A 13,222-nucleotide genomic window follows, 5' to 3' on the forward strand; every position below is an offset into this window, starting at 1 on the left:
AACTTGGAATATTTGGAAGAAAGCGACGTTGTTTTCGCGTAACCCTGTTGGATAATTTTTGTAAACCTGTATTAGAGGAAAAGTGTGCGGCTTTGCCACTGTGTAGATTTTATCTCGCGTAGGGATTTTGCGAACACGATAAGAGATATCAAGCGGTCTACAATCAGACAGTCACATTTCCTTGAAAAAATGTCTCTTTACCGTATTGTGCAACGGTTTGTGCTTGTAAACGTAGAATTGTCTGTCTGCGGCAAAGCTGTGCATACATTGTGAAACGTCCCCTTAGAAAAATCAGTGAATAACTGTGCCGGTAAACCCCTTACGTTATTTGATTTTAGAACAGCTGAGCAAAACTGAACGTACTCAGACATTTCTCTGACCATCACTAAACTGACACACAATATTTTTTGCGCAACGCAATCTGACTTTCAACAATCCCTACATAAGAATGGCCCTGACTAACAGTTACCTTTCACGAATCACTTACTCGAACTACTGCAATACGGCGAGCGCCAACAATGCCAGCTAAATAAAATATTCTAACTACTGAAGTCACTAACGACTGATAGGCATAGTTAGCAAATGAAAGATTTTGATAAAGAACAAACAATGTCTTCACCTTAATAGTGTTCAAAAGTCATAATATAAATATATCAGTTCATGACATCCAGTCTTACAAATTTACTGTCTCTGATGGACACACGTCCAGATCATCCGCTCTCAAAACTCCGCCATCTCTCTCCCCACATCCACCACTGCTGGCTGCTCACCTCCAACTGCGCAACGCTACGCGCTGCCCAACACTACAATATCGATTATTTCAACAATGCCCACCAGCCACAGACAGCACACAGCACAGCCAGTGATTTTCATATAGAGCACTAGGTGACGTTACCAACATAAAAACCTAAACAGACTACTTACAATTGGTGTGTGTGCCTCGGCGGTTAAGAGGGATTGCAAAGCCTCAGTCGGTGTTAGGATAGTTTTTGGTCACACATCGCACTGACGGTGATCTGTATTTGTGAAAAATGCCAACTTGCACCATGGTTCAGAGTTCACGTCAAATTGTCGTCCCCCATATAACAGTCTGGTTAAGTGGTAGGTGAAGGCATACCACCCGCAACAGGGCCTTGCAGAGTACGGAACTGTTTCATCCAAAGCAGTCTTCTGGTAAATGACATCTTCATGTTTTGTAGCCTAACCAGGAGTAACGATCTGAAATGTTGAAGTATAGACACCCAGGAAGCCAGTGGTAATACAGCGTATAGTATAAAGGGCAGTGAAATAAAAACGAGACGGATGGAAGAAAAGTAAGTAAACTGTTTATTATTTCAAAACGAATCACCATAACTGTAATACATTAATCCCACTGTCAGATAAGACATTCAGTGCCTCCATAGGAAAAATGTTTGCGGTAGCCTAAGAGGCGGGACATCGTGTTGCCAAGGTTGTTTCGACTACACTGCAGAAGTTTCGGTGAGAAGCCCTTAGACCTCCTCCGTACAGTCCCGACCTCTCGTCATACCAATTTCAGATTTTTGGAGCCATGAAGAAAGAGATTCGTGGCCGTCGATTTGCTTCGGACGAAGAGGTGCACAGTCACCGTTCCGGAGGTAACCGAAGACATTTTTCCGTGGAGGCTTTGACCGTCTTGTCACAGTGAGACAAGCGTATTACCAGTTGTGGCGATTACTTGCGAAATAAAAAAAATTGTTTATTATAATTCTTCATCTATCTCGTTTTGATTAGAGTACTCCATATATATACCCGCCTTTCGCTCCTCATTCAGTCAGAAAACGCCAAGCAGTGTGTTGCTTTCGCTCGTTAAGTGGATTCTAATGACACAAAATTGGTGACTCACATTTGAGGCTTCCGGTAACTGGTCATTTAAGACGGGGTCAGTTGTGTTAAGGTGATTATCGACGCGACAGGCGTGTTACCCGCTTACATCAGAACAAGGACACACCGTCATTTACGGGCGCGATTGAAGTTAGTCTGAGTGTTGGGATCTCGCACAGAATTTGTTGATAGAGGAATTTTCCATGCATAAACATATCTCAGTTTAACGTGTAGTTCCCGTAAGAGTTGACGACACCAGGAAGAATTTCTGCCGAAAGCCAGTGAATATTTAAAAATCTGAACAAGCTGGAGATCTCCGAAGATTGTAGGAGGGTACACGGGGTGATTCAGCCGCCCCTACTGATGTCGTTTTATGCAACCGGCAATCAGGAATAAACCAAGCGCGAGATTTTGATATTCTTTCGTTACTGTTGTTCTACAGAAAACATTAAGAGGAACCTTTTGTTGGAAATTCAATGTAGTTAAATTTTGTACTGGGTACTGTTTCGCTAGGGACGGTACTTTCCGGGTTATTGAAAAAATGGTTCAAATGGCTCTGAGCACTATGGGACTTAACTTCTGGGGTCATCAGTCCCCTAGAACTTAGAACTACTGAAACCTAAGTAACCTAAGGACATCACACACATCCATGCCCGAGGCAGGATTCGAACCTGCGACCGTAGCGGTCGCGCGGTTCCAGACTGTAGCGCCTAGAACCGCTCGGTCACTCCGGCCGGCGGTTATTGAAGATAAACGTACAAATTGACCTTCAAATGCATCCCCACTCCACCACAGGTCAGGATTTCTAGTATCTTATTCATGGCACTCCCTCCTACCACTGAACAAAAATTTGCGATTGCTTGAATTATTTCCCACATTCCACCTTTTTTCGTCTTCATTGACTGGCCTTATTACGCGGCCGGTTTAATCGCACACATAAAAGCTATAACTGCTGTCAAGTCTTCGAAGTACACACTCCACAAAAATTTCATGGAATCCAGATACTGATGGCTTCTGTTATTCATGCATCGATGTGTCTGATTTTCTATAGATGTTGTGCATAGGGCCTTAAGATGACATTAATGAGATTCCCAAACTGGTGGTCTAAATAAAATAACTTCTGGAAACATGCTGGTGTGCCGTATCTACTATGGATCAACATAAATTCAGATCTACATTTACATCTACATACATACTACGCAATCCACCATACGGTGCGTGGCGGAGGGTACCTCGTACCACAACTAGCATCTACTCTCCCTGTTCCACTCCCAAACAGAACGAGGGAAAAATGACTGCCTATATGCCTCTGTACGAGCCCTAATCTCTCTTATCTTTGTGGTCTTTCCGTGAAATGTAAGTTGGCGGCAGTAAAATTGTACTGCAGTCAGCCTGAAATGCTGGTTCTCTAAATTTATTCAGTAACGATTCACGAAAAGAACGCCTCCTTTCCTCTAGACACTCCCACCCGAGTTCCTGAAGCATTTCCGTAACACTCGCGTGATGATCAAACCTACCAGTAACGAATCTAGCAGCCCGCCTCAGAATTCCTTTATGTTCTCCCTCAATCCGACCTGATGTGGATCCCAAACGCTCGAGCAGTACTCAAGAATAGGTCTATTAGTGTTTTACAAGCGGTCTCCTTTACAGATAAACCACATCTTCCCAAAATTCTACCAATGAACAGAAGACGACCATCCGCCTTCCCCACAACTGCCATTACATTCTTGTCCCACTTCATATCGCTCTGCAATGTTACGCCCAAATATTTAATCGACTTGACTGTGTCGAGCGCTGCACTGCTAATGAAGTGTTCAAACATTACAGGATTCTTTTTCCTATTCATCTGCATTAATTTACTTTTATCTATATTTAGAGTTAGCTGTCATTCTTTACACCAATCACAAATCCTGTCCAAGTCATCTTGTATCCTCCTACAGTCACTCAACGACGACACCTTCCCGTACACCACAACATCATCAGCAAACAGTCGCACATTGCCACCCTATCCAAAAGATCATTTATGTAGATAGAAAACAACAGCGGACCTACCACACTTCCCGCTGCGTCCGACATTGGATTTTTAACCAAATGAACTCCGCACCAAGTAAACACTGCGTCGAAATAAACCTTTTATCGCACTGGCGCCTTAAGGTAAGAAAACAAAACAGAAAGGAGGGGGGAGGTGCAGGGTTGTGATTAGATAGCGGGAGCGGTTCACTGTTCGGCGCGCCGCAGCCGCGCGCCAGACGCTGGCGTCACCTACTGATGACGCCTCCAGAGCCGAGGCTGTGGGCTGTGGCTGTGGCGTGACTCACGCCCGCTGCAGTAAGGCGTTGGCGCGCACCAGTAGGCGAGTAGCAGCAGCAGAAACTCCTCAGTGGGCGCGTTCCTCCGTCACGTTGCAGACGCAGCCGCAGCCGCCGCCATGTCGCACCAGGTGACCATCACGAGGACCACGACCACGACGACCACGTCGGCCATCCTCATCAACACTGGGTACATGCGCTCCTGGAGCGGCCTGCTCAAGCTGTGCCAGACGGTGAGTACGTCTGTCTTGTCCAGCTCTTGTACTCACTACATTTCCCATGCCACAACCCATGCATTTTTAGTAGCTCAGCGGTTCATTGATAAAGTGTCAAAGGCCTAAGATTTTTGTCTTATTTCTTTCACCTATTGCAATGGGAGAAGCCGAGTTGCAATTTACTTGAAACTGACTAGGTACATCAGTGTAAAGGTCGGAGGATAACAACAGCATACCAGCTCTAATATGACCACGCCTAGCAAAGGACTGTGGTGATCACAGACGTACATATTAGGGGTTACATATTGCCCGACTTTATTGTTTAGACGTAGGACGTCCGCAACCGTCAGTGATATTTTAGTACGTCCATCCATGTGATCGATGGTCCGTAGGACTTGGGCTGTTGACTTACTTAAGAAAATGGCACACGTGCAGCCGTCGTTTTGATGTTATTTTATTAGATAGCAACCAGTTTCGGTGACTCAGTACACCATCTTCAGACCTTAGCTGATGCTGAGGGGGTGAACTCCGCTCTTATACACAGTCCCATCAGTGGCCAACGTATATGAACTGGTTTCCGTAGAATACCTGTTGCAGACACAGCATCGCTGCTAAAATATTCTACGGAAGGCAGCTCGTAGAGTTGATCACTGATGGGATTGTGTATAAAAGCGGAGTTCACCAGCTCACAAGGGAACATCCCCATCGCACCCCCCTCAGATTTAGTTATAAGTTGGCACAGTGGATAGGCCTTGAAAAACTGAACACAGATCGATCGAGAAAACAGGAAGAAGTTATGTGGAACTACGAAAAAATAAGCAAAATATACAAACTGGGTCGTTCATGTGTAATATAGGCCCTATTAAGGGCAGTATGAGACTAGGAGCGCCGTGGCCCCGTGGTTAGTGTGAACACTTGCAGAGCGAGAGGTCTTCAGTTCGAATCTTCCCTCGACCGAAAATTTTAACTTTTTATTTTCAGTTTATGTGAAAAACTCTTATGTTTTCATCACTTTTTTTGGAGTGATTATTACATCCACAAGAAAACCTAAATCGGGCAAGGTAGAAGAATCTTTTCACCCATTCGCCAAGTGTACTAGTTAGGTGGGTCGACAACATATTCCTGTCATGTGACGCACATGCTGTCACCAGTGTCGTATACAAAATATCAGACGTGTTTTCCTGTGGGGGAATCGGTTGACCTATGACCTTGCGATCAAATGTTTTCGGTTCCCATTGGAGAGGCACGTCCTTTCGTCAACTAATCGCATGGTTTTGCGGTGCGGTCGCAAAACACAGACACTAAACTTATTACAGTGAATAGAGACGTCAATGAACGAACGGACAGATCATAGCTTTGCAAAAATAAAGAAAGCAAAATTTTCAGTCGAGGGCAGATTTGAACCAAGGAACTCTCGTTCCGCTGTCCACGCTAACCACGGGACCACGGCGCTCCTCGCCTCACATTGTCCTTAATATTGCTTATCTTACACATGGACGACCCAGTTTGTATACTTTGCTTATTTTTTCATAGTTCCACACAACTTCTTCCTGTTGTCTCGATTGATCTGTGTTCAGTTTTTCAAGGCCTATCCACTGTGCCAACTTATAACTAAATCTGAGGGGTGTGTGATGGGGATGTTCCCTTGTCAGTATCATCAAGGCCTGAAGATGATGTGCTGAGTGGCCAGCAGATGTGGCCAAACGGTTCTAAGCGCTTCAGTACAGAACCGCGCGACTCCTACGGTCGCAGGTTCGAATCCTGCCTCGGGCATGGATGTGTGTGATGTCCTTAGATTAGTTAGGTTTAAGCAGTTCTAAGTTCTAGGGAACTGATGACCTCAGCTGTTAAGTCCCATAGTGCTCAGAGCCATTTGATGCGTTGAGTCACCAAAACTGGTTGCCATTTACTAAAATAAGTTAAAAACGACGACTGCAAGTTTTTGTTTCTGTTACGTGTCAGTAATATAGTGAGTGTGGTTTTTCTCAGTGACTGGAGTGAAGAGGGCCGAAGCTGGCAAATTTCTTGTTGAAAGTGAGTATGGCTGTGTCGGAAAATAAACTGTTTAAAAAACTGTTTGCCTTGAACGTTAGTTAACTGACGCCTCCAGTACGACCGAAATGCAGGTATTTCCAGAAAGTGATATTTTCATTGCATCGCAGCACCAGTCAACTCTACAAATTTGATTATTCAGGCTTTTGACAGCTGGTCACATTAATGTGACTGGATGTGTAGTGTAGTGTACTTGTGTTGTTGTACAGCAAGCCCTGCATGACGCAAGGAGCCTACCAGTCCTGTTTCGTCAGTGTTGTGCTGCAGTGTGACGAGGTGCGTCACCTAGCCCTGGGCCCGCTGTTCTGCTGGGGGTCGTCGCTTGTGTGGCTCACGTGCTGTCGCCACGTGCAGAGGCGCACGCGTTCTGTTGCCGGCGGCCCCATCATTCATCCCGCGGGTTTTCGCTCGCACGCGTGGAGCTGTAACTGGGACAACAAACAGCGCTCCCTTAATATTTGGCTCGCCTACTTAGTCTTCAGAGGCCCCTCCGGTAATAGCCCGCCCGCATCAGACTTATTTCTGCGGTGCGTGTTTACACCCGCCAGACGGCTGGCTCGCGCCCAGAGCAAACTCCCCCGCGAATGGCGGCCGGACAAGTTGCCCTTCTGTGTGTAACGTGCGCGCGGGGCACACGATACTCATTAAAGCCTGCACTATGGTAAGTGAGTAGGGTTCACCTTACGAGACAAGATTTTTGTATAGATATTGACCGCGTGTACCTGAATGGTGGCAAATCAGACTTACACCCACTCTGTAATAACAATGATACGTCAAATAAGTCCGAAATGCAACTACACGTCAGGACGGACAAAAAGCAACACAGAAGATGCTATCAGTTGTTAATAATACGGTCGCCAGCCTGATTAGGCATTAACTGAGTTTCTTCCCTGTACTAGTTGGCAGATATTCGTGCAAAGCAACAAGTAGTAACACTGCATAATATAGTAGAATTTTAGAACCAGAAAATCTACTGAACTGATAGTTTCACGTTCTGTACTAATATGGAAAAACCATAAATACATAACACTACACTATAATGTATACTACAAAACTTCGTACTGTCTATTGATCTGATTAAAATCGGGCATAGGTTATCCTAGAAATATCACTTTCGAATCACACACACAATGTCAATTTTGATAAAGGTAAAACACTGATAAATTTTGGCTTTTATATTGACTTTAACTTTGCTGGTCAAATCAGTTTAAAACACTTCAGAATTCAAATGAATAAAAGGGGGGGGGGGGGGGGGTGGACCCTGAAACTGTTATGATCACTGTATTTAAAAAAATTTGATTACTGAATTCATTATGCGCTCAAGATTTCCAGTATATGAGTTACTACTCTTTTTATCTTATTTCCTGCTTATTTAAATACCTTTTTATCTGTCTCGAAATAATTAAACTTCAATACTAAATCAATATTAAAGTTATCTTCCAACTTTGTCAGACCTTCGTTATTCGTTTACTGGTTCATTAACAAAACGGTTCTTTAAACACCATTCTAACATAGTTAGGTCTGCAAGTAATTATTATTAACACAAAATTTAATTTTTCATTTCCGGACACTCGGATTGCACAACATTTGGAAAGGACCCTATCTAGTTTAGTTGTGAAGATAATTAAATGATAGGAAAGTTCTGGTAAAATTTAAGTTGTTATTGAACAGTATGGAACAAAAGTAACACTGGTTCATACGAATACAGTACTAAAAGTTTCAACCTGTTTGTATCGATGCGGCGGTTGGCAGGCGGCGAGATGGCGAGGCACAGAGCACACATACAACCACAGCTATGGCTCTTGACGTACCGACACTTTATTTCTTCATAGCGTCGCAATACTTTTCCGTTTAGTGCCTATGTAATTTTGCCATGCTGTATGGGCGTTGAAACGGCATACCCGAGGCTCAATGAAACTACGTCTTCCAGGAGAGCCTCCTCGATCCAGAACGTGTTGCTCAGACCAATGCCAAACTCCAACTACTACTGCTGAGCCCGTTGTGCCGTACAGTTCCCGCGTGCATTTTCCCGCGCTCGCCTGCCATCCACCTTTTACCGCTCCCTTACAGACAGGGTATTCACCCGAGGTTTTGCATTCTACTTATCCTAACACATTGCCTACGTATGGACCAGACGCACAGTTACAATTTTAAACATCTTGCAACAGTTTCAACATTTGTTACATTTCAATTCTGTTACAATACTGCTTGACATTTGACATAAACATTAATATTAACATTGAAACTTGTTTACAGTTTTCTTAACACAATGACATGAAAAAAAAAATGAAATCAGAACATCAATCACACTAGTTTATCGAAAAATCAGATGGAAAAAAATTAGTATTTATATGTACAATAGTACAACGTCGTTGTTGTTACATGTGCATCGCTTGGCACACAGGCGCGACTGAGAAAAGGTGCAAGGAACAACACCTCACAATAAAGATGCAGCTACAGCGCGTGAAATACTTTTATGCACGTTCTGTATCGCAATGCTGCATCTTTAGTATTTCGATGCTGTGTGAACACTAGTGGCCACTACTAGTCAAAGTTTTAATTATCACCCCAAAAACGTAATTAACTCTATTTTTAGTTACATGTCTGCAGTCGTACACATTCCCGCCTCACATTACTACAGGGTGGGCCAGGAGTCACGGTCGGAAACGTTTAATGTTATTGTATTGAAAGAAGATCAGTAACATCAAACAATTCCACGGTTGTAAAAGAGATTGTATTTAACCGAAAAAATAGTGCAAAAATATAATAACACAAAAAACGAATGTTCCAACATACTTATATATTTCAAACTCTCACTATATCCTAACCATCATTCTCGGCGCAGAGTTGGAGTCGCTGCCAGCGCAGAGTCGGAATCGCTGCCATGTGTGTTTGCTTGCCCGGCACAGGATTTCGAGACTAATCATCCTCAGGTGTTTGTCACCCAGATGTAAATATTTCGGTACCGCGAGCTAAGATACATAGCACACTCGTCTGTCGTCATAACCTTACGGCGACCTGCTGATGCTGGAAAACTCCAAATAACTGTTCGTACGAATCGCGTCGAGTGTTCATAACATCAACACTTAATTGATTGATGCTGCCGGGCCTAAGTGAACGGTAACCTCATTTATTCATCAAACACATAGAGGTTCTGAAAATTTTCATCTCCGCCGACTGCTTCCTTGTCAGTTTTGCTGGTGAGCGAAGCAATATGCATTTATGCGTTCAGTAATTTCGCTATCGTTGTCTTTTGTCTTCCACTGCGTGGTGCATCTGTAGCAGACCCAGCTGGCCCTTCTTTCCACTTTCCGTAGATTAGCCCCCGTCGGGGCTTCTTTTCTCTAGTTGCATCATATCTATCGCGCTTTCCTTCCTATTCATGCCCCCACACGATACGAAGAAGACTTTCCTTAGTTGTGAATCTGCTTGCATATGCCATTATAATAAATTTTTACAACAGGGTCACCTTGGTAGCATTCACTGAACCGCAAGCTAAACCACACGATCACATGCCGTTTTTCAGGCAGTGACTCCTGCATTGTAATTTGAGTGACCTCTATCAAAAGACAGCCGTACTATGGGCAGGGAACGTTATGTTCAACCAAGAATACATTTCTTGAGTGGCATAACCACTAAACGATATCTTAAGTTACTTGAATACCTTCCGACCGTGACTTTGGGCCCACTCTGTATCGTAGCTCGCTACAGGAGTTATAACAATCCCGCAGAGCCCATGAACGATGAAACTGGCTGCGTAATTTCGTTCTGATTCCTCATATATATATATTCTCCGAATTTTTATTTGAAAACTCTTGTTGTTGTTGTTGTGGTCTTCAGTCCTGAGACTGGTTTGATGCAGCTCTCCATGCTACTCTATCCTGTGCAAGCTTTTTCATCTCCCAGTACCTACTGCAACCTACATCCTTCTGAATCTGCTTAGTGTATTCATCTCTTGGTCTCCCTCTACGATTTTTACCCTCCACGCTGCCCTCCAATACTAAATTGGTGATCCCTTGATGCCTCAGAACATGTCCTACCAACCGATCCCTTCTTCTGGTCAAGTTGTGCCACAAACTTCTCTTCTCCCCAATCCTATTCAATACTTCCTCATTAGTTATGTGATCTACCCATCTAATCTTCAGCATTCTTCTGTAGCACCACATTTCGAAAGCTTCTATTCTCTTCTTGTCCAAACTATTTATCGTCCATGTTTCACTTCCATACATGGCTACACTCCATACGAATACTTTCAGAAATGACTTCCTGACACTTAAATCAATACTCGATGTTAACAAATTTCTCTTCTTCAGAAACGCTTTCCTTGCCATTGCCAGCCTACATTTTATATCCTCTCTACTTCGACCATTATCAGTTATTTTGCTCCCCAAATAGCAAAACTCCTTTACTACTTTAAGTGCCTCATTTCCTAATCTAATTCCCTCAGCATCACCCGACTTAATTAGGCTACATTCCATTATCCTTGTTTTGCTTTTGTTGATGTTCATCTTATATCCTCCTTTCAAGACACTGTCCATTCCATTCAACTGCTCTTCCAAGTCCTTTGCTGTCTCGGACAGAATTACAATGTCATCGGCGAACCTCAAAGTTTTTATTTCTTCTCCATGAATTTTAATACCTACTCCGAATTTTTCTTTTGTTTCCTTTACTGCTTGCTCAATATACAGATTGAACAACATCGGGGAGAGGCTACAACCCTGTCTTACTCCCTTCCCAACCACTGCTTCCCTTTCATGTCCCTCGACTCTTATAACTGCCATCTGGTTTCTGTACAAATTGTAAATAGCCTTTCGCTCCCTGTATTTTACCCCTGCCACCTTTAGAATTTGAAAGAGAGTATTCCAGTCAACATTGTCAAAAGCTTTCTCTAAGTCTACAAATGCTAGAAACGTAGGTTTGCCTTTCCTCAATCTTTCTTCTAAGATAAGTCTTAAGGTCAGTATTGCCTCACGTGTTCCAGTGTTTCTACGGAATCCAAACTGATCTTCCCCGAGGTTGGCTTCTACTAGTTTTTCCATTCGTCTGTAAAGAATTCGTGTTAGTATTTTGCAGCTGTGACTTATTAAGCTGATAGTTCGGTAATTTTCACATCTGTCAACACCTGCTTTCTTTGGGATTGGAATTATTATATTCTTCTTGAAGTCTGAGGGTATTTCGCCTGTCTCATACATCTTCCTCACCAGATGGTAGAGTTTTGTCAGGACTGGCTCTCCCACGGCCGTCAGTAGTTCCAACGGAATATTGTCTACTCCGGGGGCTTTGTTTCGACTCAGGTCTTTCAGTGCTCTGTCAAACTCTTCACGCAGTATCATATCTCCCATTTCATCTTCATCTACATCCTCTTCCATTTCCATAATATTGTCCTCAAGTACATCGCCCTTGTATAGACCCTCTATATACTCCTTCCACCTTTCTGCTTTCCCTTCTTTGCTTAGAACTGGGTTTCCATCTGAGCTCTTGATATTCATACAAGTCGTTCTCTTATCTCCAAAGGTCTCTTTAATTTTCCTGTAGGCGGTATCTATCTTACCCCTAGTGAGATAGGCCTCCACATCCTTACATTTGTCCTCTAGCCATCCCTGCTTAGCCATTTTGCACTTCCTGTCGATCTCATTTTTGAGACGTTTGTATTCCTTTTTGCCTGTTTCACTTACTGCATTTTTATATTTTCTCCTTTCATCAATTAAATTCAATATTTCTTCTGTTACCCAAGGATTTCTACTAGCCCTCGTCTTTTTACCTACTTGATCCTCTGCTGCCTTCACTACTTCATCCCTCAAAGCTACCCATTCTTCTTCTACTGTATTTATTTCCCCCATTCCTGTCAATTGCTCCCTTATGCTCTCCCTGAATCTCTGTACCACCTCTGGTTCTTTCAGTTTATCCAGGTCCCATCTCCTTAAATTCCCACCTTTTTGCAGTTTCTTCAGTTTTAATCTACAGGTCATAACCAATAGATTGTGGTCAGAGTCCACATCTGCCCCTGGAAATGTCTTACAATTTAAAACCTGGTTCCTAAATCTCTGTCTTACCATTATATAATCTATCTGATACCTTTTAGTATCTCCAGGGTTCTTCCATGTATACAACCTTCTTTCATGATTCTTAAACCAAGTGTTAGTTATGATTATGTTGTGCTCTGTGCAAAATTCTACCAGGCGGCTTCCTCTTTCATTTCTGTCCCCCAATCCATATTCACCTACTATGTTTCCTTCTCTCCCTTTTCCTACACTCGAATTCCAGTCACCCATGACTATTAAATTTTCGTCTCCCTTCACAATCTGAATAATTTCTTTTATTTCATCATACATTTTTTCAATGTCTTCGTCATCTGCAGAGCTAGTTGGCATATAAACTTGTACTACTGTAGTAGGTGTGGGCTTCGTATCTATCTTGGCCACAATAATGCGTTCACTATGCTGTTTGTAGTAGCTTACCCGCATTCCTATTTTCCTGTTCATTATTAAACCTACTCCTGCATTACCCCTATTTGATTTTGTGTTTATAACCCTGTAGTCACCTGACCAGAAGTCTTGTTCCTCCTGCCACCGAACTTCACTAATTCCCACAATATCTAACTTCAACCTATCCATTTCCCTTTTTAAATTTTCTAACCTACCTGCCCGATTAAGGGATCTGACATTCCACGCTCCGATCCGTAGAACGCCAGTTTTCTTTCTCCTGATAACGACATCCTCTTGAGTAGTCCCCGCCCGGAGATCCGAATGGGGGACTATTTTACCTCCGGAATATTTTACCCAAGAGGACGCCATCATCATGTAA

The 13,222-nt window shown here is 43.2% G+C and overlaps 1 protein-coding gene across 3 annotated transcripts in view; it reads left to right on the forward strand.

Moving 5' to 3' along the window:
* The window catches only part of LOC124786989, a 118,277-nt gene that overhangs the window by 55,995 nt on the left and 49,060 nt on the right, over positions 1 to 13,222 (forward strand). For 2 of the 3 annotated variants that reach the window (XR_007015966.1, XR_007015967.1), the window contains exon 1: positions 4,136 to 4,384. Coding sequence is in view for 1 of the 3 variants with exons in the window: in XM_047254305.1 (XP_047110261.1) it covers positions 4,271 to 4,384 (114 nt within the window). In the remaining 2 variants the exon portion in view is untranslated. Of the gene's footprint in view, positions 1 to 4,135; positions 4,385 to 13,222 lie in introns of those variants that run through there. The other variant, XM_047254305.1, reaches the window with a different exon arrangement.

This window comes from Schistocerca piceifrons, chromosome 1 (assembly GCF_021461385.2).
Source record: "Schistocerca piceifrons isolate TAMUIC-IGC-003096 chromosome 1, iqSchPice1.1, whole genome shotgun sequence".
NCBI classification, from domain to species: Eukaryota; Metazoa; Arthropoda; class Insecta; order Orthoptera; family Acrididae; genus Schistocerca; species Schistocerca piceifrons.